The 23,200-nt window shown below is 46.0% G+C and overlaps 4 protein-coding genes across 4 annotated transcripts; 2 read left to right on the top strand and 2 right to left on the bottom strand.

The window, feature by feature from the left end:
• Positions 1 to 648: 648 nt before the first annotated feature.
• Positions 649 to 2,217, top strand: LY89DRAFT_773192 (uncharacterized protein; the record flags this gene model as incomplete). The annotated part of the gene is made up of 5 exons (XM_018221928.1): positions 649 to 967; positions 1,022 to 1,133; positions 1,164 to 1,998; positions 2,061 to 2,123; positions 2,186 to 2,217. Exons 1-5 carry the CDS (start codon positions 945 to 947, stop codon positions 2,215 to 2,217), a joined length of 1,065 nt encoding a protein of 354 aa, XP_018073440.1. The 5' UTR covers positions 649 to 944.
• Positions 2,218 to 2,400: 183 nt separating this feature from the next.
• LY89DRAFT_641939 (arylamine N-acetyltransferase 1) lies at positions 2,401 to 3,638 on the top strand. The gene is made up of 2 exons (XM_018211735.1): positions 2,401 to 2,881; positions 2,970 to 3,638. The coding sequence occupies exons 1-2, from the start codon at positions 2,490 to 2,492 to the stop codon at positions 3,583 to 3,585; spliced, it is 1,008 nt and encodes a 335-aa protein (XP_018073439.1). The 5' UTR covers positions 2,401 to 2,489; the 3' UTR covers positions 3,586 to 3,638.
• A 160-nt stretch (positions 3,639 to 3,798) lies between these two features.
• LY89DRAFT_731506 (uncharacterized protein) lies at positions 3,799 to 5,162 on the bottom strand (the record flags this gene model as incomplete). Its single annotated transcript, XM_018219578.1, has 4 exons — positions 3,799 to 4,187; positions 4,351 to 4,864; positions 4,940 to 4,984; positions 5,061 to 5,162. 4 exons carry the CDS (start codon positions 5,160 to 5,162, stop codon positions 3,799 to 3,801), a joined length of 1,050 nt encoding a protein of 349 aa, XP_018073438.1.
• A 12,078-nt stretch (positions 5,163 to 17,240) lies between these two features.
• Positions 17,241 to 17,939, bottom strand: LY89DRAFT_773187 (uncharacterized protein; the record flags this gene model as incomplete). The annotated part of the gene is made up of 1 exon (XM_018221927.1): positions 17,241 to 17,939. One exon carries the CDS (start codon positions 17,937 to 17,939, stop codon positions 17,379 to 17,381), a length of 561 nt encoding a protein of 186 aa, XP_018073437.1. The 3' UTR covers positions 17,241 to 17,378.
• Between the last annotated feature and the right edge of the window lie 5,261 nt (positions 17,940 to 23,200).

Genomic DNA, 23,200 nt, shown 5'->3' with positions numbered 1-23,200 from the left:
CTCCTTCTTCAAGACAACGGTTGGCAAGAAACTCAAATTATCACAGCTCCAGAAAAAGTGTTGCGACATGGCCTACTTATAGCTTCCCAATCAACACTTTTGTTTTCAATTTCGCGAACGTGAAATCACTTCTACGAGCTTTGTCCCTCCAAGCAGACCATTGTCCTACCTAGGCAATTCGATGAGAAAGGGGTCTCGCTTACTCCCGTTGGTCTCCGCTAAGTTTCTCTAGGGCAATCTTCTTGAATCCTGGTGCTGACATGCTCTGTGCTGTGTCACGAAGTCGAGGAGTGATTGGCCTGCCTTATATAACAGTGATGCTGTCGGCCGACAGTAAACAGTGCATCAGTATACCCATTTCTGAAACTGTGAACTCGCTGCTTGATTTGTGAGAGCAGGTTCAAAGAGGGAAAATGCAAGGAGGAAAATACGGTTGGCTTTCTGCGAGTCAGCTTGGTCGGTAGCACAAACATGAGTATACGAGCACCCAGCATAACCAATGTATCACTTAGTCCTTTCTCGTGGAATCATATCTAATCTCTTCCTCAGTTCCTCTCGTTTCAGGTCTGTGTAGCCCCCAAGATGTGATCTCTCATCCACAATCTCGGAAGTGGACATCCATGTTCTGTCCTCACGTCTCGCTCTTCCATTTTTTTCACATCCAGCATCTCTATTTTCCCTTCTTCCACGATTTCGAGCATGTCCGCATCATCAGCAAGCTCCCTAAGCTCTGCGTTCCAATCTGCAAACCGTGGTCCTCTAACGACAATTTTCACACCTCCGGTGTCATGTCTTACAGAAACAACCCTTGTTTCTTTTCCAACCACAGCGCTTGCAAATACTACCAGTACATTCACAACAACGAAGATCTTTATCAATCACTTTAGTTGGGGAGATGGGGCGTGCTATCCCAGCACGATTGCAACGATTGATGGATCGACGCGATGGGGGAATGGATATTATTATTGTAGGTTCTGGGCTTTGCATAAACGAAAGGACACGTTCTGATGAGGAAACGCAGCACCAGGAATATGTCCAACAGGATGGACCTCAGCATGTCAGATCTCGACGAATGCACTGGGCTTCTCAACTTCGATATCCAGCCAGACGAGCGCGGTGATGTGTTGTCCTTCGTAAGCTCAACACCCGAGAAAAGAGAATAGACCCTTATGATAAACAGGAATTGGGAATGTGTAGGAGGAACAACAACGCTTACAGCACATGGTTGCAGTACAGCATTGACAGCCGGCGAAATATTATCAAGTGTTTGGCTCGCGCCTCAACCAACTCCAAGCATAACGATGGATCTCCCTGCAGAACGAAACCTCACAACCTGGTTCGTGCCGAAAGACACTTCTGCAGTATGTGATGGAATACCGGTATTGTGGCAGAATACAGACGTGCAAATCTTGGCTCTCCTTGGTGTGACACCTACCTCCTCTTCGCCGACCACGGGAAGTCAATCTTCGGGTACAATCCCAGCAAATACAAATTCTTCATCGAGTTCGGTGCATTCTGGGTCGTCTCTATCATCTGGAGCAAAAGCTGCTATTGGAATCACAATACCATTAGCATTTCTAGCTTTATTAGCTGGAGTATTTATTTTCTTTCGCCGACGAAATATGAAGACCCCACAACATCAGCACCATGAACTTCCTACTTCGGCAGAGAGCGATTCGGGGAACTGGACACATTTGAGCTTTCTGAAGCACGGATTCAAGCATAAAGCCAGTGAGCTGGATTCATCTAGAGTTTTTGAAGCAGATGAGGCACATCAAATTGTTGAGATCGGAGATGGAAGAGATGTGGTGTTTGAGATGGCTGATACCTCGAGCGTTGGTGGTGGAAAAGATGTAAAGATAAGAGGCGACGCAGAAGGGGTTGAAATGGGGGAAACGAAAGAAGTCAAGAAAGGAGATGTTGGCCAAGACCGTCTACTGTCTAACCGGAGGCCTGAAAGAGGAAGCAATGAGATTGAGATTGATTCTGCAAGGGAAAGTGCGCCTCCATCGTATACGATATAATAAACTTAATCTTGCAATCCTCGCCTGTCGTTTCAGAGATATTGGAACTCTTGAACCTTGAATTTCGAGCTACAAAGGATTCAGAAACAGAAGGGCATTGTAAGTAGGTATAGTCAGGTGATATAGTATCACGTGTAATAATTTATTCTTTCTCTACCTAGGTAGAACAAGGCTTCGGACTAGGGCTAGATGATCAAAGCAATGTACGGATATGAAGAACGAATATCAGAAGAGAGATAGAGAGAAATAAAATGCCGGCCACAAAAGAAATTATTGTTTTCCGCTTTTCTGCCCCACTCACGCCCTCTGCTTGTCACTTAGGGGCTCGCGTCGAAATATTTTCGCTTCGTGACAAGAAAAAGTACTTAGTGACTCACTTGAACAATTCCCTATCCACATCAGCCTCTTCGAACTCTCCTCTTCTTACGTCTATGAGTTGATCAAATTTACATCCCATTCTTGATCATGGAACTCGAGCTCAGCAAAAGATCTTCGGCGTACACCCCCGAACAAATCGCTCAATGGGAGGAATATATCAATCTTCCTTCTCAGTACCGCTTGAGCTCCAAGCCTACGTTGAACCTCAATTATCTTACGGCTCTGCATACTTATCAGATTGCCCACGTCCCTTACGAGAATCTCGTTCTTCATTATTCTAGCAAGCATGAGGTGGACTTAGATCCGCAAGTGCTTTTCCAAAAGATTGTGGGAAACAAGAGGGGAAGAGGAGGGTATTGTATGGAGAACAGCATTTTCTTTAACCATATTCTTAGAGCATTGGGTTGGACTGTTTATACAGCGGGCGTAAAGATTAGACCTAGAGTTGGAGGGGTTCCTGGTGGTAATTTTACGGGGTGGTAAGCCTTCCTTTCGCCCATGTGGCCTCTAGAAGCTCTTCTCGTCCAACATTGAGGACAGCAAAAATATGTAGCTAATGGTACTCAGGGTTCACATCGTCAATATCGTCACTCTTCCCACGGGCGAGAAATACCAGCTCGATGTCGGCTTCGGAGGGGATGGTCCGACACATCCTCTGCCCCTCATCCACGGTCACGAATCGCTGAACCTGGGAACCCAGACCGTGCGTTTACTCCACCGTCCAATTCCTTGCAACGTCGATCAGACTCAGAAATGGTGGGTATATCAATACCGTAACTCTTCTACCCAGGAATGGAACACCTTCTATGCCTTTCCCGAGCTGGAATTCAGCGAGGCGGATTTTGGTGTTATGAATTGGTGGACGAGTCAAAGCATGTACGAGTCAAATTTTCAGACGAGAAGAGTATTGATTGTGAGGTTCTTTCTTGGAAAGGTTGATGAGGATCTAGAGAGGGGAAGTGAGGATGAGGAGGGTAAAGGAGGAAAGGAAGGCATTGTGGGGAAGGCTATGCTGGTTGACGGGGAGGTGAAGAGGAATGATGGAGGCAAGACGAGAGTTTTGATGGTCTGTAAGAGTGAGGAGGAGAGGGTCAAGGTCATTAGAGAGCACTTTGGAATTGAGTTGACACAGGAAGAAATTCGGGCTGTGAGAGGAAGGATTGTAGAGCTAAAACACGACTAAGAGACTACATGGTTGGCTGTGAAATTCCCAAATCTCACTCCTACCAAGTGTCCCTTTCTGCCATATCTTTCAATGCTCCCTTCCCTTTACCATTTCCTTCAATGCTCTATCCAGGGTGTCCCTTTCTACTATACACAACTTAATGTTCCTTTAATTTTTCCATTAGTATTCTTTCCTTTGTTTTGAGTATACTTGACGGAATTGAAGAATGTTTTATGCGCCAGTTACGTCCTTGTTGAGTTGAAGCTTAGAGGCGGAAGTGGCATTAGTCTTGGCCAACATTCTTCTTTGCTTTGCTTGCTCTCGCTGACGTTGGAGCTCCTCCCTAGCAGGTTGCGATTCCATGTTAAAAAACTCCTTGATGTACGAGACGGTCCTCTTGTCGGATGGGAGATCTAGGTGAAGGTCTACGTATTCGACTGTAGGAGGAGTTGCACCTGGAAGTTGCCAAGCAGGGAAGTCTCTAATCTCAGACATAGCCTTGTCGAATCGGCCATGGCCAGGTGCGCCTGGAGGCCAACGAGTGAGCGACTTGGATCCGAAGCTAGCCTTGGCTGGCAAACAGAAGCTGCTTCCTGCTTTCTTGACGCATGGGCCAATATCTACCAACAAAATTAGCATGGTTAAACATCGAAAAGCAAGTGAGAGGCTCTGGAAGCCGAGAGCTGTCTAAAGAACTTTTGTTTGCAAGACGTCTCGGCTCTTCTTGGCTCCCAGGGCCCTCGTATAGGAGAATAGTAATTTGGCAAAGGGACTTGGACATACGATAATCTTTTGGTGATCTAACAGTCTTCGGAATGGTAGCGTGTACGTTGTAACAGACCCGAAGACTCTTCAAATTGGGAAGACGTAGAATATGAGGACGAGGATCTTGGATTCGAAACCAGTGGTTCACTTGATCAACATTGATCGAAAGCTTTTGGATAGAATGAAAATCCTCAACTTTAATCCAGAACATAAGATAGGTGAGTTGTACACCTCTAGCTTCGCCAATATGAACCCAATCAAGCTCCTTGTTGAAGTGGACCACGCTTCTGCAGTTAGTGGTCCGCTCATTGCCGAGTGTGTCTTTATTGCGCTTCATGGCGACATCTTTAGTCTTGTGGTCGAGCCAAAGGGTGGTGGGGAGAATGTCGTAATGGAAGTCGTACTGTTGGGAAAGCTTCGCGGCACAGGTTCGGACCAAGATTGTACGCTCGCCGAACATGAAGACTTCCTTCCAAATCATGTCCTTCAACTCTTGCGGGAGCTTTTCGAAGAAGTAGTGGAAATCATCGCCCTACCTAGTAACTTAGAAATGTGTGACCAGACAAGGAAGGTTAAGATTCATGTATGTGAAAGGGTACCAACTCACTTTGTTCTCAACACTCAACTTGTCTCCAGCTTCACCAGCAGAGTTCTGTATTATTAAGTCAGTAATGTGTGACCGAGCAGGGAGGACTAGGGTAGATATAAAGAACAAGTAGCCAACTGACTCTGATCGGAAGCTGAAGCTCCTGACTTGCACCGTCTTCCTCATCGTCGATCAAGTACGGAGACTCTCTGTTGCCTAGGCCGGTAGGGAATCTGTAGGCCATGTCGTAGAATGAAGAAGGAAGCTTCAACGATCTTCGTCGCGAGGAGCAAGATCGAGCGTAGGTAAGGTGGGTAGAGAAGATGGAGAACTTTGGAGGCGGTAGATCGGATCGAAGTGGGAAATTTATGTAGAGAAGATGAGGGAAGAAGGTGCTTGACTAGCGAGAGGTGAAGCTTATATACCTCCGTACTGCGATCTTTGGGACGCTAGTGTTGTTGAGAATAAGCGGGGTCTCAACCATTGACGCACCTCCTACTGTGACTATCTATCTTATCTAGTAAATGGTTACTTAATTGTTTAAACACGGGAGACATGGTTCAGATATGGATCTTCCTTCGCAGACACACACACAGATCAAGGAGGTGCAAGGTGTTACCCAAATTCTCGATCAGGAGGAGGAGGTTGCCATATTGAGGAGTAGCGACTTGCTTATCAAATCCTAGATTCTCCAATACCAGAGGCACATAGCCACACTCAAGCTCAAGGATCATAAGGGCAGATTGGGAGCAGGCATGGAAAGGTCCACAGATGTCTATTAACCCGAATACAAGAGGAAGGGTCTAAGAGTTACTCTTAAATATCGGGCGAAGATTAGAAGTTCACATTGTCTGACGATGAGAGTATCTTTGCGGAGCTCGAGCGAACCGTATTAATAGTTTTCCAAGGTGATATTCCTGAGCAAGGCACTAAGCACTATAAGAGAAAGTCCTCCTAAGCCTCTTCTAAATGAAGGCCCTGGATAACATATGCAGAATAAAGTGCCCTATCCCAGCTCATCACTGTTACAAGAGTAGGGGCCTCTTCCTGTCCCCGTTGCCTTGATTTCTGCTCTTGTATCTCTACCTTGCTCTGGTGCGGCTGTTAGCCCATCGCAGGAGTCACACAAAGTACTTGGATTTCGGGAATTAACTTTGGAATTGAATATAGGGTAAAAGGTTTCAATACTACGAATTTTGGCAGAAAAGATTAAAGTAGTACAGCTTTTGAAAATAAAACTCTAATACCGTGAAAAGATTAAGGCTCGATACTTTGAGTCTTATGCTTTACTTTACCGTCGCCGAACTTCACTTTATATTCTTTCTCTGGTGGAAATCTCTGTATTTTATCAATTGTCTTTGTTTGAGTGCCACATTTACTCATGGAGGAGGTCGAAACAGGAGAGGTTCAGGAAGGAGGATACACGGGTCCGAGAGGGGCAGCGGCCGGGAGGACAGCTTGCAGAGCTTGCAAGAGAGGGGGGCAGGATGAGGCGTGGGTGCCGTACTATTGCTTTACTTGTGGAGGAAGGAGGCACTACTCTAGCACTTGTAGACGGCCTTATGTTTAGACTTGCAATTGAAAACATTGTAAATATATCATATGGTAGACTAATCTTTAGTGTTGTATCGAAAACTATGTGCCAATTCGTGGTATTCTTATTTTTGCCCCTTTGAATCAATCCTCCAACGAATTTCCTACCTCTATCTGCCTAGAATAATATGTCTTGGAGAACAATCAGTACGGTAAGCCAACCCAATCAGACAGCTCACAATCTCTATACCTATAAGAATGAGGGATTCTCTAGCCTCCGTTGTTGTAGGATTGTCATTGAGAGTGGTTGGATAACGCCAGCTCACTTCAATTATTGTATACATCGAGCGCTTTCAGTGACTGACTTGCATGTTGGTCGAAGATGCACAATGGCGGGAGCACGGACGCCTTGAGGAAGAAAATTAGATCCATTCCACCATGTAACCAATAATCCCGCTTACCAGACCCATTAGATCCTCTGGAGTCCGTTCTCCTTCTGTCCTCTCAATATCCTGACCTCGATCAAGCCCCTGAAGCGTTGTACCCTTCCTCTTGCTCTATAGCAGGCCTCATGTATGACCTTTCGTAGACCCCACTTATAGTCCTCCACTCCTGCAGTGTCTGCGTCACTCCAGGTGTCCTCGCGAGAGCGGACAGCGAAATAAGAGCTGGATGGTGGGCAGAGTTGGTGTCTGCTGGAAATGGCTCGTTTACACAGTGTAAACAGAAGTGTGCACCGCATTTTACCCTTCTTTGTCGAGAAAACCGATCCGTGGTGCGGAATAGGGGTATCAGATTAGTAGGACTTGGCGGTATCGAATGGGCATAGTCCATCGTGCCATCGTGATCCCATCTCGGCTTCGTAAATTCTCTTGAAAGAGGTGCAGGTTAGTAGAAAACACCCTGTATTTTCATAAGTGCAGCTTACAGACAGGCGGTGAGTCGTTGCTCTCCGATTGTGCATACTATCTGAATACATTTCACTCATTATGAGCTCTGCAACTGGGCTAATCTACTCCCTGCGCCCCCGATCCATCAATAAACAACAACCCCAAGCTGTAACAGCGGTGTGGCACATGGTGCTCAAAACATTCAAGATTCAATGTAAGATCCTACTCTCTCTGTGGGCTAATGATCATATAAGGAGATTGTTAGGGTTGAAAACTTCAAAAAGGTCAAATTATCCAGCAGACTTTCTACAATATCGCATCTTCTATTCCTTCTGATACATTGCATATACGGCGCGGGGCAGCTTTATATCTGACGAAGTAGCAGGGAAGACGCGAGATAGAAAGCTAGAGCGGCAGTACCATCGGACGAAAGATAGGAGGCTACAAGGGACAGTGGAAGACAGGCTCGTCTGGCGAGGAGCTTCTTGAGCAGCGATACTATTCAAGAGATGGGAGGCTACAAGGAGCGGTCGAGGACATCATCGTGTGGATGGGAGGAGATCTTTGAGAAGCAGTACTGGGTGAGAGATAGGTGGCTACAAGGCTGAAGCAGCGAGGACATCGTCGTCTGGAGAAGAGATTATTTGGGCAGCACTGGACAAGAGATGCGACTATCAAGAGGCTGCAAAGATGGGCGGAGGCTAGCATCTTCAAGAGAGAAGCTTCTTGAGCAACAGTATCAGCGGGAAGATGAAGGATTACAAGGCACAGTCGAGGATAGCGTTATATTGAGAGGAACTCCTTCAGAAACAATACAGGATGGGTATCAGGACGCTACAAGAGACGGTCGAGATTAGCGTCGCATGGGAAGGAGTCTAGCGTAGCTACATTGAAGGGCAGGGATGGCGGAAGGTAGCCAAAGGAGGGCGTCGAAGCTCTTGTGTGTTGCAGCTGTATTACTGTAATGCTGGCATTGGGAAACTTGTAATAGCACAGGTCAGTGGCCCCGGCTTCGAGATCTGGGAGTATTTTCTCACTGTTTTATAAGCTCTGGAGCTCCACTGTACAGGTCTCTGCTGGTAACTAGGAGGCTTTCTGAGGCAAGAAGACGGTCTCCTTCCATAGGAATCTCGACGTTATGGCTGGATATTGGCAAGGTCCATGAACTGCGACAGTGAGGACTCCAGTAGCATCAAATACGTAGCTATCTATGTCGCCAAGTGTAGCTCCACAATTATCACCAGAAGACATTTGCAGAGTTTTCATGCATTCAGAATGTTGAACGATTGGAATCATTCAGCGAGAAATAATATTCTAGTTGAAGACATCGACAGAAATTGCTTCAGGAATTGCTACAGACATTGAAATTAGGCTGTTAATGTACCTCAAAAGTCTACAACGCAGCGGCAAATAATATGGTCAAGCCCGGAAGCTGTCTTTATCACCTGGGAGTATTGGCTGCCACGACTACACAGGTCTCCTTGGCCGAGTAAACTTTCCGGGATCCTATGCAGAGCGAGGCTCAAGCCTCTTTCATCACAGATTTTACTTTAAGCCTCGGGCAGCAGCAGAACACACAACCAACCTCGAAAACTCACCTCCAAAGCAATCCCCTACGAGATACAACAACCGGAACAACAATCGGAAATAGTACATGGTTAGGAAGGCTGCCAAAGGGTTTGTTGTGGTTGGTGCGAGAATAGGACGCACGAAATTAGGGCGCGACCCAAAGCAACACTTCAAAACCCCTATCGATACAACCGCTCAAAAGCAACGGCACGAAATTACGAATCTATCATCATAAAAACCCTCCATTCATCCAACCAGATGATGGATCACACGTCAGAACGTTTTTCCAACATACCAAACCTTCGTTACTCTCTTTATCTCCGAGCGAAAGCAGCGCACGAAGGAAAACAACACTTCAAAAGATCTGCCGGCACAACAGCTCCACGGTGGCCACACGAAGACTACTGATCTAAGACCAAACAAACCCTCAATCTCTACAACAAGATGCGCTACCATCGATTCCGCGGTCCTTCAAAATACTAAACCTCCCTCTACCTCAAAGCCATATGGAGCGTGACGTAAAGCAACACTTCGATAGATCTGCTGATACAACGACTCAGCAACGACACGAAGACTATTAGTCTGTTATCAAACAGACCTTCGATTTATACAACAAGATTATTTGTTCAGCGTCCAGCGTCTTTCTGAGATACAAAACTCTCATTGCTCCCTTCATCTCGAAGCGAAAATAAGCGGGCCCCTGAAGCATACGCGTGACCAAGAATAGATCCTGCAAGCACCCTCGGAGACATTCCGGGCGAGGACATACTCGAGATATATCACAATCGAGCACAAATATATTGGGAATTGCTCTCATATACCATCATTGATACCTACAGTGGGTGGGTTGGTAGCATCACGTGGTCGCTTATTTCAGCTCAGGGGCGGGCTTTGAAGCTGAAATTACGGCTTGGGGGTTATGGACGATTTCCACCTTGAAGTGAACGGAAAGGAGTTGAGATGTCGCGAAGGTCACATGGTCGCGTAGGTCAGACTCACTGTCGATTAAGGGCCGGCGGACTTCGAAGTTGAGACTATGCAGATCTCAGGCATATCCTCTGGCCTCTGTAAGAACGCATTTACATAAACAAGAGGGCTGGAGGCACAGTGCCATCGGAGCCAGAAGCCTTTTTGGGAAGTCAGAAACAAGATACAAAGGGGTGCTTTGGGATGAATAGCTGCAGGCAAGCAAGTCAGGACTCCTTGTAGCAGTCTGCATTGAGTAGCGCTGTTAACGACGGATATTTTTCCAATAAAGCCTGGTCTTCTCAAGACCATCTCATCTTTGCGTCAACATCTGAGCTATAAGCGGCCTCTACACCTCTGCTGTACATGGTGATTTTCAGTGGATTTCTTCGTTCAAGTGAATGGGAAGAATCTAAGATTGAGTTACGCGACTATTGACTCAAGGTCACATGGTCTCGTAAGTCATTTTCGATTCAGGGGCCAGCTCTGACGTCCAGGCTTGTTTGTAGATACGTTTAACAACCTAGACTGCGCCCGCTGAACATGAGGCTGAATGGAATCAGATATAATTAGTAGACGATCATCGGCTATACAAAATTTCACAGATCCGACTAAGAGGTTAATAGTTTCAATGATCTGATGCTGGGGCTTGCGCATATGCACCATACCACAATATGATCCAATGAGGGGCAATGCAGTTCCGTGCAAAGATATTGAAGTGGGTGCGCTGTAATGCGCCGAGCTCGGTGTCATGGCTTCTCCATCAAAGCAAAAATCGCTCACTTTATAGCATGAAAACAAACTCTAAGAAAACAAAGACCCTAATTCTAGTGATCAGTCGGCGACATAACATAGTCTTATTTTATGCTTTCAGGTTATGCTTGTCAATAGTTCCAGACATAGTCCGCGGCCTTCCCCTTTCAAGCAAACAGAAAAGAAGCAGTATATCATAAATCACCATATTGTTAGCTTCACATTCGATTCAAACACTGGATCACAAACTAAAAGTGGAGTTTAGCATCGCTGGCTCTACCAGGCATGGCAAGCTTCGCGAATATCCCCTCGAAAACGAACAAAGAGAAGTTAATCTCGCTACGGTGACCTGATCGTCAACCTTACCCATCAGAGGTCTCGCTACGCTGCTTTGAAAGATCATGGTATCATTGTAAATGTCTTGACAAACACAAATGCTGGCAATGGTGTCCCTAGTTAACACTTCTTCTGTGAGAATTACAAGGCGCAAGTTTCAGCAGCAGATGCCAGAAACATTGAGTTCCACATTGAACCGATGCTTATGAAAGTAGTTGTTATCATATGATATCCCCTCCACGCCCAATTTGAGGACGGTGGGGTACTTGATACCAAGGCGGGGTAGAACACTGACAAACTTTGTCTATCCTCCAGAAAGACATTACCCCTCCAAAGTATTTCTTTTATTAACTTGGATTTTAGAGTGGAAAATCAGCTGAAAATTATGGTTGCTTTGCAATTATAGTCAAAATTCCATCTCGACTTCTGTTTGTTTAACATCAAGTTCAATCTCTGAGCACGCACCAGCAAAATCAGCGCAATCAGCGCGACCCGTGGGATTTGCGCCATTCGTGGAAATATCGCATTGCGCGCAAAAATTCTCTGCTCAGCTTTGAACTTCGCGAATGAAGAGCTATAATTTTTACCTATGTATCCATAGTTTCAATCAATAAGCAGTCAAGATTCTAGAGAAGACGATAGAGTCAAATTGAACAAAGCACAGAAATGGAAAATGTCGCATTCAGCGCATTCATCGCAGACAGCGCGACCAGCGCGACCAGCGCAAATTGCGCAACGAGTATGGGCATGCTCATGACAATACCAAGGAGCGCAAGTGTGGACGCCCTGATATTCCAGGTTGGCTTTCTTTCTCTGATATTATGAGGTATGACCTCACTGCACCAGTTCATCGTGAAATTCTAGGTAGATATTTAGTTGCTCTTAGTCAGGAGAACCTTTGCTAATGAAATGTACCAGAGAAACTTTTGTTGCACGTCGCAATGATATGAGTATGTAGCTGGTGCGGTCAGTTCTAAAATAAAGCATGCATTAGGCTGAACCTTCCCAAAATGTATCCACTCTTTCTATCTATATAACAAGCTCAATATTCCAGACCAAAGGTCTGGAATATTAAGCTTGAATACATTCTATTCTATTTATCGAATCCATTTTCAAGACGTTTCTAACCCTATTTCTAGATCTATTTGCATTTTTATACTAAATCTATTTTCAAACCGTTTTTAGAATGCTTTTAAAACATATTCCCTATAGGGGGCTCCCACCGCCCCCCAAACCCCCGGACCAACTCTAACCACTAACTCCTAACTTTCTTAACCTTTTGGAAATGCTTTGAATTCGTTTTAGAAATAATATTGTGAGATTAAACTTGGAATTAGATGTAAACTATAATCTTAAATGTTTTGAAACCGATTCTAAAACGATTCTAGCAAATTTGAGAATATTTTACTCAGAAATTTTAATATTTTAATCTCTTGAAGTTAATGAGTCGGTTGGTTAGTCTAGAGTTCATACAGTCAGTTCAAACCTCATGCGGTCGGTCAGTCAAGAGTTCATGCTGTCAGTCGGTGTTGGAAGGCCAGATCTGCAGCGCCGGTGCCGCGCTAGGACTTAGAACTGACCGCATCAGCTGTGGTTCTTCTTTCAAGCAACTAACCGACCGCATCAACTTTCAATTGACCGCATCAACTCTCAACTGACCACACCAACTTCGAACTAGAACCGACCGCATCAACTTCAACTGACCGCACCAACTTCCGACCGACCTCATAAAGAAATGACTAGATTTTCATAACTTCCCATTGGAAAATAGCTGAATCGATATAAGAAGCTTGTTCGTCCTAGTAATAGGTCATTGCATTAAATCTTACATCAATTCACGTCATCACACTCTCTTTGTCAAAGACTGCTCTCAGCAAGACCCAGCCATTTCAAATCCCACTATAAACGAAATTCGTAAACAGCGTTAATCGCAATCTATACTGAGGGCAGATTTCGAATGCAGGAGGAGATCATTGTAAGCAAAGATGAGAAGCAGCTGTGACGGCACGTACGAGAAAGCACAATGAAGGCGTCGTAGACTACTCTATTCGAAGATACTAAGCTAAAGAAAGGAGAAGAGAGTCTCCCGGAGGGAGACGAAGGCTATTTATACATGATACGGGCACTGGTGGACCTATTCCACGTGCGTAGCATGTGACGAGTGGTTCAACTCGTCACATCACCCCCCGTCTTAAAAAAGCTTGCCCTCAAGCTTTGTGTCATCTCCGTGTTATTGTCTAGCTCGTCATACAAGTCCTCACCTTCTTCCCACGCTTTCAACCACTCATTAAGCCTAGCCGGAGGCCCTGGAAGCTCCGGGTACTGTAGGTGGAAGTCTCTTAACTTATGTGGGCTGTATTTGAAGTCCGATGCGGGGTACCATTCGGGGTCTTCGTCAAATCCAGTCCAACCTGCACGGTATTCTAGCTTATTTCGACGCTTACGGACAGCAAGCATGTCGTCTACTTCCCACTCATCGTCTTCTGAGATCTGTACTAAGGGTGGCGGGTCGTTAATTTGTCCTGGCAACGGGTCGTTGGCAGCCTTCCTAAGCTTGTCTGGTGAAAAGACAGGGTGTATGTTCATTGATTTAGGTAGGGCAACTTCGTACGAGTTCCCAACTTGCCTTATAATCTTGTACGGTCCTGCCATTTGGTGGTCGAGCTTTCGACTTGGTCGATGCGTCCTCCAGTCCTTGGTCGAAATCCAGACCTTATCCCCAGCCTTGAAGTCTACTAGCCGTCGGTGGGGGTCTACATCCCGCCTCTTCTTGTCTTGTTGCTTCTGCATCGTCGTACGAGCTTGCTCCCAGGCATCCTGCATTCGTCGAGCCATAGTATGGGCTTCCTCATAGCTTAGCTCTTGTCGTGCGTTCGTAGGCTTGACCGGAGTCTTCCAATCGAAAGACATACGTGGGTCGTATCCGTAGAGTAACCGGAAAGGGGACATGCCAATGGAGTCATGAGGTAGTACTAGCTGCGCGTGATCCATAAGAGGGAGCATGTCTGACCAGTTGTCTTAGTAGTACGATACAAAAGGGCGTAACCGTTGGTCAATGTACTGGTTCATGATCTCTGTCTGACCGTCTGTTTGGGGGTGGTAGGCCGTAGACAGCTTTAGTTTCACGCCTAGTATTCGACAGAATTCATGCCAAAAGCCAGAGATAAACTGGGGGCCACGATCAGACACGATTGAGTCTGGTACTCCTTTTGTACAATAGATGTGTTGGATATAGAGCTCCGCCATATCCTTCGCTGTAGTAGTCTTGAAACAAGGTAGTGAAAACGCTTGTTTGCTTAACCGGTCGACTACTACTAGAATTGCATCGTACCCTTTTTGGTCGGGAGGGAACGACTTGAAGTCTATCGATATATGCTGCCAAGGGTGGTCTGGCACTGGCAGGGGTTGCAATAGTCCGGGCGTACGGTCTCGCGGTTTATGGGCTCGTCGGCAAGCGTGGCAATTACGGATATAACGTTCCACCCAACCCGTCAGGCCTCTCCAGTAGTACCGTGACCGTAAGAGTTGAATTGTCTTGTTCCGTCCGGGGTGAGCAGTAGAGATTTGGGCGTGGGCTTCACGAATTAGCTCCGTACGGAGCGTGCCTTCGTCTGGGACTACGAGCTTATCTTAGAAGAAGAGAAGTCCATCTTGTAGCCTAAAATCCGACTCCTCCGAAGCTTGAGCACGCAACTCTTCAAGGGATTGTGATGTGCGGTTCGCATCTAATAGACGGTTTATTAGTTTTATGGATTCGTAAGAGTCGATAGCCGTGATTTCTAGAAGAAGCTCTTGCCGTATAGCGAGGTCTAGGTTGTCTGGTTGCAGAAGTGCTCTCGTACGGTGTACCGCTTTTGCTTAGTCTTGAGGGCCTACATCTTGTTCTCTTCGGGTTAAGGCGTCTGCTTTTTGGTTGTTTCTCCCTGGTGTGTACATGATTGTAAAGAAGAACTGAGACAGGATCTCGGCCCAGCGGGCTTGTCGGCTAGTTAACTGCTTAGTTGTCATAAAGTACTCTAGTGCTTTATGGTCTGTATAGACCTTGACTCGAGATTAGGCGCCTTGTAGTTCTGCTCTCCATTGGGACAGGGATCGTATGATAGCCAGCATCTCTTTGTCGTGGATCTCGTAGTTATATTCGGCAGGGGCTATTGTCTTGGAGAAGTAGGCTACTGGGTACCATTCCCCGTCTGGGTGTAGCTGCGATAAGATGCCGGCTATAACTCCGTCGGATGCATCGGTTTCTAGCATTGACTCATACGAAGCGTTATAGTGCCGTAGGATCGGTGCTGTGGTTATTCGTCGCTTTAGCTCTTGACATGCTTCTTAGCACTCTTTGTCGAAGATAAAAGGAGTATTAACCTTCGTGAGACGCGTCAATGGTTTGGCGACCATGCTATAGTCTTGAATAAATCGCCGGTAGAAATTGCAGAATCCTAAAAAGGATTGGATACCTTTCACCGTCTGCGGCTCTTGCTAGTCGTGGATAACTTGCACCTTCTCTTAGTCTACTTCTATGCCTTCCGTACTAATAATAAACCCTAGGTATTTCGTACGCTTAACTCCAAACTCGCACTTCTTGATATCGGCTTGAAGGCCAGCTTCTCGTAGTCGAGTTAAGACTTTTTTCACTTACTCTTCATGCTCTAGCTCGTTATCGGAGTAGATGAGAATATCGTCTAGGTAAGCGGTATAGAAGACGTCTAAATAATCGAAAAGGATGTCATTCATATACCGTTGGTATGTTGCCGGGCCGTTAGTCAACCCGAATGGTAGGACTTTGCATTTGTACGACCCATATCGAGTACGAAACGTCGTAAGGTCTTCAGAAGAAGTGTCCATTCGTATCCTATGGAATGCTTGGCGAATGTCGAGTTTGGTGAAGACTTTTGCTTGGCTAATTCGGGCCAGAGTCTCGTCAATTAAAGGTAGCGGATAACGATCTTTCCGAGTAAGGGCATTAAGCTTCCGGTAGTCGATACAAAAGCGTAGTCCCCCACCGGGCTTCTTAACAAAGAGAATTGGCGAGGCATATGGTGCTTGGCTAGGGACGATGAATCCTTTCCCTAGGTTATCGACCAAATATTGCTTAGTGGCTTGAAGCTCGTCCGCTGACTGGTTGTAAAGCGGGCTGTATCCTAGTGGTGTATCGCTCTCCAAGTGGATCTTGTGGTCGTATGGGCGGTGTGGTGGCAGCTTGTCGGATTCTACCTTGGAGAAGACGTCTATAAACTCTCGGTAGGTTGTAGGCAACTTCCTTCGAATCGAGTCTATTGTTTCTTAGTCCTCAATAGCAAGCGCTTCCTTTTCTTCAATAAGTAAGTCAATCTCATACATAGTAGTAGAGAAGACCTCATTATTTGGGCTGTACATATTGAAGTGGAATCCTACGGCACTAATCTGAGCGATATCGACTATAGGCAGTGCCTTTGGTATTATACGGTGCGTGGCGTTTGGGTAGTCGGTAGGCCGCTCGTCTACTAGCTGTTGACTCATAAGACGGAGCTGGTGCCTAATGTCCTTCTCGTACGTGCCGTTAGTGGTTGTTACCAGATTAGAGACCATGTTCAAGTCTGCGGACGACGGACGGTCTGTAAGGGTCTGTTCCGAGTGTGTGATAACTTGTATCGGGACCATTAGGTGTTGTCCATCTCTCCTGCGTTGATCCTCGAGTGCAAAAGCATGATCCCGGGCGTAGACGTCTTTCTAATGTTTAGTTTAAGTCTTCCCCCGCTAGAGAGTAGTCCTAGGAACTAAAATCTCCCTTTGGAAAGAAGGCGTGGCCGTATGCTTGGATTCATCAGGCCACATAAGTCTTTAGTCTCGTGGATTAAGCTATATATTAAAGTATGACATCCATTTCAAACCAAGGATTATATCGTGGTTGCCTAAGTCTAGAATCAGGAACGGGATGTTCTCTTGTCTTTGGCCATCTAAAGATAGATGAAGGGTAATAAAATGGGTAACTGGCTTCCCGGGTTGTCCATTGAATCCCTTGGGAATAATAGGTTGTGCAAGAGGTTGAGGTTTGAGGTTTAAGAAAGTAGTAATGTCATTCGCGCAAGTAGTATCTATGAACGCAAAGCCATTAGCTCCAGAGTCAATAAGGGCAGAGAGGTTAATGCCATATCCATTCTTTGATAATGTACATGGAATTGTGAAGTGCCTGCCTCCCATTAATCGACTCAAATCAATCTTTAGTAGACTGATCGCATACCCTAGGCAGGAGTCTTGCCCTAGGGTTCCTCGTTTCCCGGCTCGTTGTCCTGTACTTGGCCATCTTCGTACAATTGTTTGTCAATCTCTTTGACATCTCCTCTACGAGGCTCTGGGCAAGCAAGGGCTATATGTCCACGCTTGTGACAATTATAGTATGTGATTTCAGCAGGGTCTGAGGGCGTTCCCTGACGAGATTAGCTCGCATATAGGTCATTTGGCGACTTAGAAGCTTTCATAGTGGTAGAGTCTAGACGCAGGCCCGTGGGGATTGTGCTAGTTAGACGTGTGGTCGTGGAAGCAGGAGGAATCGCAGGAGGTGATATCACCGTGGAGCGCTGTCGTCGCTGCTGACTCTCTCTGGCCGTGATCCGTTTAAGCTCTGTGTCCAATGATTGGCAGGAGGCCGCAAGCTCGGCGTAAGTGTCTAGGGAGCGTAGGTTTGGCGCTATTCCTCGCTGGAGTTGGGTAGTCAGCTTGTCGTATAAGTCGAGTCTGAGATCTTCGGCTGGAGTCTGTGCCTGGCCTGCCAAGTGCAGGAATTGCGTCTGAAATTCGGCAAAAGGCTGTCCGATCATCATCAGGAGTCGGTTGTACTCATAGCGTGCATCCCGTACTTGGTTAGGGTTAACGTAAATAGCAGCCAAGTGGTCGAGCATCTCTTGTGCTGAGACGAAGCGTGTTTGAGAGTCCTGGTCGTAGCGGGGCTGAAGGTGCTTCTGAGCATCACCAGTGGTCTGATCAAACAAGTAGAGCATCTTGTCTTCTTCGTCCTCGAAGTAACCATCGTTCGTACGAAACGTTCCTTGAATGAGGATCTTCTAGCTAGCGAACATTGGGTTGGTCCCATCAGAGAGTAGCTGACTTTGACGTGGCTTTTTAAAGCGTCTTCCGGTGTTTTGGGACATGTAGTCCGAACTAAGAGTGCCTCTTTCGATCGTACGAGACGTGGTTTGTGTCCGAGTTGGCAACGCTCCTATTTGAGGGTTGGTTTTGGTGACCTAGGCTAGAATTTGGGCTAGTAGGTCTCAGTCTTAATAACACTCAGCCCGTAAAGTCTGTACCTCCTCTTAAAGTTGGGTAATGAGAGTAGGATCCGGGGTATCATCATCTTCAGAGTCGATTCCGTGCCTAGGAAGCTCGACTTCAAGTGCGTCCTCTTGATTGTCGGTCCGTGGGCGAATAGAGGGTGATCCGTCCCTAGTGGTAGCACCTTTGGCCGGTGCCTTAGGGTTTTGGCTTTTGGGAGCCATTGTTGGTTGTCTGGGGGTTTTGTACGACTGATTTGAGGGCTCTAGCGGAGGGCTCAAGGTCGTGGTTCGCTGAATACTACTAAGTGTAGCACAGAAGGGTCGTTGAACGTCACGCTGGACGCAGAAGGGGCTCAGTTCTTTGAATAGCACTGCGGCTAAGAAGCTGAGTAACGCTGAACACTATCCCAGATAGTGCAGATGAAGTAGAAGGATTGGCGAAGGGATATTATAATAGGCCTTCCCAGGCAGTGAGGAGAGCTTAGTATAATGTGACGGCACGTACGAGAAAGCACAATGAAGGCGTCGTAGACTACTCTATTCGAAGATACTAAGCTAAAGAAAGGAGAAGAGAGTCTCCCGGAGGGAGACGAAGGCTATTTATACATGATACGGGCACTGGTGGACCTATTCCACGTGCGTAGCATGTGACGAGTGGTTCAACTCGTCACAGCAGCATATTATGGCCGCAGCATATTATTGTTGTGGTTTCCGAATTATTAAAAATCACTTTTAAATGCTCGTAGTAAACTAAAACATAGCGTATTATAAATTAATATATTAAAATAAAAAGTTATATTATAATATTATTTTAAAAAAATCGTAATATTATATATTTATTTTAATATACGTATTATTATAATATATATGTGACAGCACGGTTGGACTCAAGTACGTAGACGAGGAATCGATTAGGCTATCTCTTAGAATCTAAAGGTAAAGAGGAAAGAAAGGAAGGAAGCGCTGGAAGGCAGGGCATATATACAGGCGAGCGGTCACGTGAGTATTTCGTAGCGGGCACGTGACTCTATAACCGTGACATTACCCCCCCCTTCCGAAGAACGACGTCCTCGTCGTTGTATCCATCCAATTATCATTATCCAAGTGATCATAATTGTTAATTCCATCGTCGAATTGTTTCTTCCAAGCTAGAAGGGCCTCTGGGGGGCTAGGCTTGCTTGGATTAGTCATGTGATACGCTATCAGCTTGTTAGGAGCGTATTTGAGGTCGGACGCCGGGTACCATTCTAAGTCTTCGTCTATATTCAGCCACTTTACTTGGTACTACAGCTGCTTTCGCCTTAGCCTAGAGGCCAAGATCTCGTCTACTTCCCATTTGAGGTCGCTAGTAATGTTGACTTCTGGCGGAGGCTCTTCTTCTTAACCAGGCAGCGGGTCTGCGGGGTCTCTCCTTAGCTTGTCGGATGAGAATATAGGGTGCACTCTTATAGAAGCAGGCAAGTCGAGCTTGTACGAGTGTCCTCTCTTCTCTAGGATCAAGAAGGGGCCAGCTCGTACATTGTCGAGCTTGCGACTAGGACGCTAAGTATTATACTAGGTAATCGTAACGTAGGCCTTGTCGCCTACTTTCCAGTCAACTACTCTTTGCCTAGTATCTTGCGAGCGCTTTATACGGTCTTAGGCTTGTTCCATATTCTTTCTGGCAATAGCAATTGCCTCGTCTATCCTTCTAGCTAGCACTAGAGCTTTCTCTCGATTTAGCTTGGCGCTAGGGGTGTTGTCGCTATCCGGACGAGTATTCCAGTCGAAATGAAGTACGGGAGCGGTGCTGTACAGCACTTCGTGGGGTGACATTCCTATGCTAGCTTGAGGGAGGCATAGCTGAGCGTAGTCCATTATAGGGAGCATATCTAACCAATCGTCCTAGTAGTACGACACAAACGGTGTTAATCTAGCCTAGAGAACTTGGTTATAATTCTCTGTTTGGCCGTCTGTTTGTGGGTAGTAGCTAGTCGAAAGCGTGATCTTAGTGCCTATAATGCGGTAAAGTTCTTGCCAGAACTTAGAGATGAATTGAGGACCACGATCGCTAACGATCTCCAGAGGGCGTCTGTAATATCGGAAGATATTCGTGAGAAATAAGCGGGCTAATTGCTCTACATTAATTGTCTTGTGGTAGGGTATAGAGACAGCTTGCTTGCTGAGACGGTCGATGATTACACAGACACTATCATAGCCGTGCTTGTTAGGAGGGAAAGAGCAAAAGTCTATAGAGAGTTGTTGCTAGGGGCGTTCTGGAATCGGTAGAAGTTGTAGTAAGCCAGGAGTCTTGTCTCGAGGGGAGGAGGCTCTAGCACAAGCATAGCAGTTCCGTACGTACTGAGCCACATTACGGAGTATGTGAGGCTAGTAGTACCTTTAACGGAGGATCTGATACGTTTTATCTCTTCTAGGGTGGGCTGTAAGCATCTGATTATAAGCTTCTCGAATAAGGTGCACTCGTAGATAGTCCTGATTAGGTACGACTAGCCTATCTTAATACAAGAGTAATCTATGCTTTAGTGAGAAGTCCTTATCATCCGGACGTTCAGCTTGTAGCCTGAGAGCAGCTAGCGTTCCTGCTTCCCGGTTGGCTTGCAAGATGCGGTCGATCAAATCGAAAGAGTGCTCTACGGTAGCTCTATTCACGGGAGCTAATTCCAAGGAGGATGCACGTAACTCACTATAGATCTAAGGGTCTAGCTTATTGGTAGTGAGGAACGTTTGTATACGAGATGCTTCCTTAATAGCGTCTTACAAGCTTATCTTATTGCTTCGGCGTGTCAAAGCATCAGCTTTTAGGTTATCTTTGCTAGAGCGGTACAAGATAATGAAGTGGAAGTCTGCTAATAGCTCTGCCTAACGGGCCTGCCTGGCTGTTAGCTTCTTGGATGATATAAAGTACTCTAGGGCTTTGTGATCGGTGTAAACCTTAATAGGTGTAGGGGTGGAGGCTAGTTTAGCTCTCCATTCTTTTATAGTCTTCACAATAGCGAGCATCTCCTTGTTATGGATCTTGTAATTTAGCTCAGTGGGAGCTATAATCTTCGAGAAGTAGGCAATAGGTAACCACTGCTCGCCGTGCTTCTAGTTGAGGATTCCTGCAACTACACCATCGGAGGCGTCCGTTTCTATCATACACTCGAGAGCGGGGTCGTAGTGTTATAAAATTGGTGCTATAATAAGCTATAGCTTAAGCTTCTCAAAAGTAGTCTCGCAATCGCTATCGAAGTGGAATAGAACGTTAGTTTTTGTAAGCTAAGTCAAAGGAGCTGCAATCCTTCTATATTCCTTGATGAATCGGCGGTAGAAGTTGTAGAAGCCTAAAAATGATTAGACGCCCTTGACTATACTAGGGCGCTTCCACTCTTCAATAACTTTCGTCTTCTCTGGGTCTACAGAAATGCCTTCTGTACTAATAATGAAACCTAGATACTTTGTACGAGTCACATTAAATTCGCACTTCTTGAGATTAGCTTGTAAGCTAGCATCTTGAAGTCGTTGTAGTACTTTTTTTACATGCTCTTCGTGCTTAAGGGGGTTGTCTGAGTAAATAAGGATATTATCGAGGTACGCAGTACAAAAATCGTCTAAATACTCAAACAATATATCGTTTATATATCGTTGGTATGTGGCAGGCCCGTTAGTGAGTCCGAAAGGCAAGACTTTGCACTTATACGCTCCGTAGCGAGTACGAAAGGTAGTTAATTCCTCCGAATCAGGGTGCATTCGGATCCGGTGGAAGGCTTGGCGTATATCTAGCTTCGTGTAGATCTTAGTAGAGGCAATTCGGGCTAGGGTCTCATCGATCAAGGGCAATAGATACTAGTCTTTGCGAGTAATAGCATTTAACTTCCGGAAATCGATGCAAAACTGTAATCCACCGTTGGCTTTCTTCACAAAGAGAACCGGTGTAGTAAACGGGGCTTGGCTAGGTTTAATGAAGCCTTTAGATAGGTTGTCTATTAGGTATTGCTTGGTGACTACTAGCTCTGCAGCGCTCATCTTGTAAAGGGGCGTGAACTAAAGCTCTGATTCATCCTTCTCAAGAGCGATCTTGTGGTCGTATGGACGAGAAGGTGGTAGTGTGTTAGAATCTTCTTTGGAAAAGGCCCGAGCGAAGGCTTGGTATGTTGCTAGGAAAGACGGCTCTAATTCTATGATCTCTACTCCCGGCTGAGCCTTTTGACAACGCTTATCCTCGATCAACCGGTCTAGCTCGTACAAGCTAGTTGTAAAAGCCTTAGTATCTGGCTGGCGGAGGTTGAGGTGAAACGCTTCTGGCGTAATCAAGCAAAGGTCCATAGATTTTAGCATTAGTACGTAGTCTAATAGCTTTGGAGGAGGCTACGGTGGAGTTGGCTTTTTACTTAGCTTTCCAGACAAGGCATTATCCATCTTATGCATATTAGCTCGGTTATCCAGGGATTGGGTACGCTTCCCAAGCAGTCGGGGCACATAACCTTGCGGTTTTGTCGATGTAAGTGGGAGCAGACGAGCTAGAAGTGGCTTTTTTGACATAGGCTCCCCTTTTGGTACAAGTGGGGGGCTTAGCACTTTTGGTGGCGTAGCACTAGGCTCTTGTGGCGGCGGGGACGGCGGAAGTAGGCTTAAATTATTGATATTTAGCTAGGCATAGCTATATTGAGCACCACTTCTTTGTTGTTGCTCCTAGATCTCCACTACTAAGTTACGACGGTTGGTATCCAACTAGTCCTAGCTTCTAAGTCCAACCGGGAGCTTTCTTATATGGTAGCGAGGCATGTGCTTGTCGGGTAAAGTAGATCGTACGTCTGAAGGCGTGTAGTCCTTTGGCCAAAGGAGTTGGCGCTTAGCTACATCTAGCTTAACTTAATACATCTCTAGCCAGGTGCGGCCTAGAATAATGTCATAGGAGCCGAGCTCTGTAACCAAAAAAGGGACTAAGAGCTGCTTCCTTCCGTCTACCGTGAGGTGGAGGCGTAGGCAATGAGAGATAGCTTGTCTAG

Source organism: Mollisia scopiformis, assembly GCF_001500285.1.
Source record: "Mollisia scopiformis unplaced genomic scaffold LY89scaffold_8, whole genome shotgun sequence".
Taxonomy (NCBI): domain Eukaryota; kingdom Fungi; phylum Ascomycota; class Leotiomycetes; order Helotiales; family Mollisiaceae; genus Mollisia; species Mollisia scopiformis.
The sequence above is the reverse complement of the archived record's forward strand: the minus strand, read 5'-3'. Positions and strand labels throughout refer to the sequence as shown.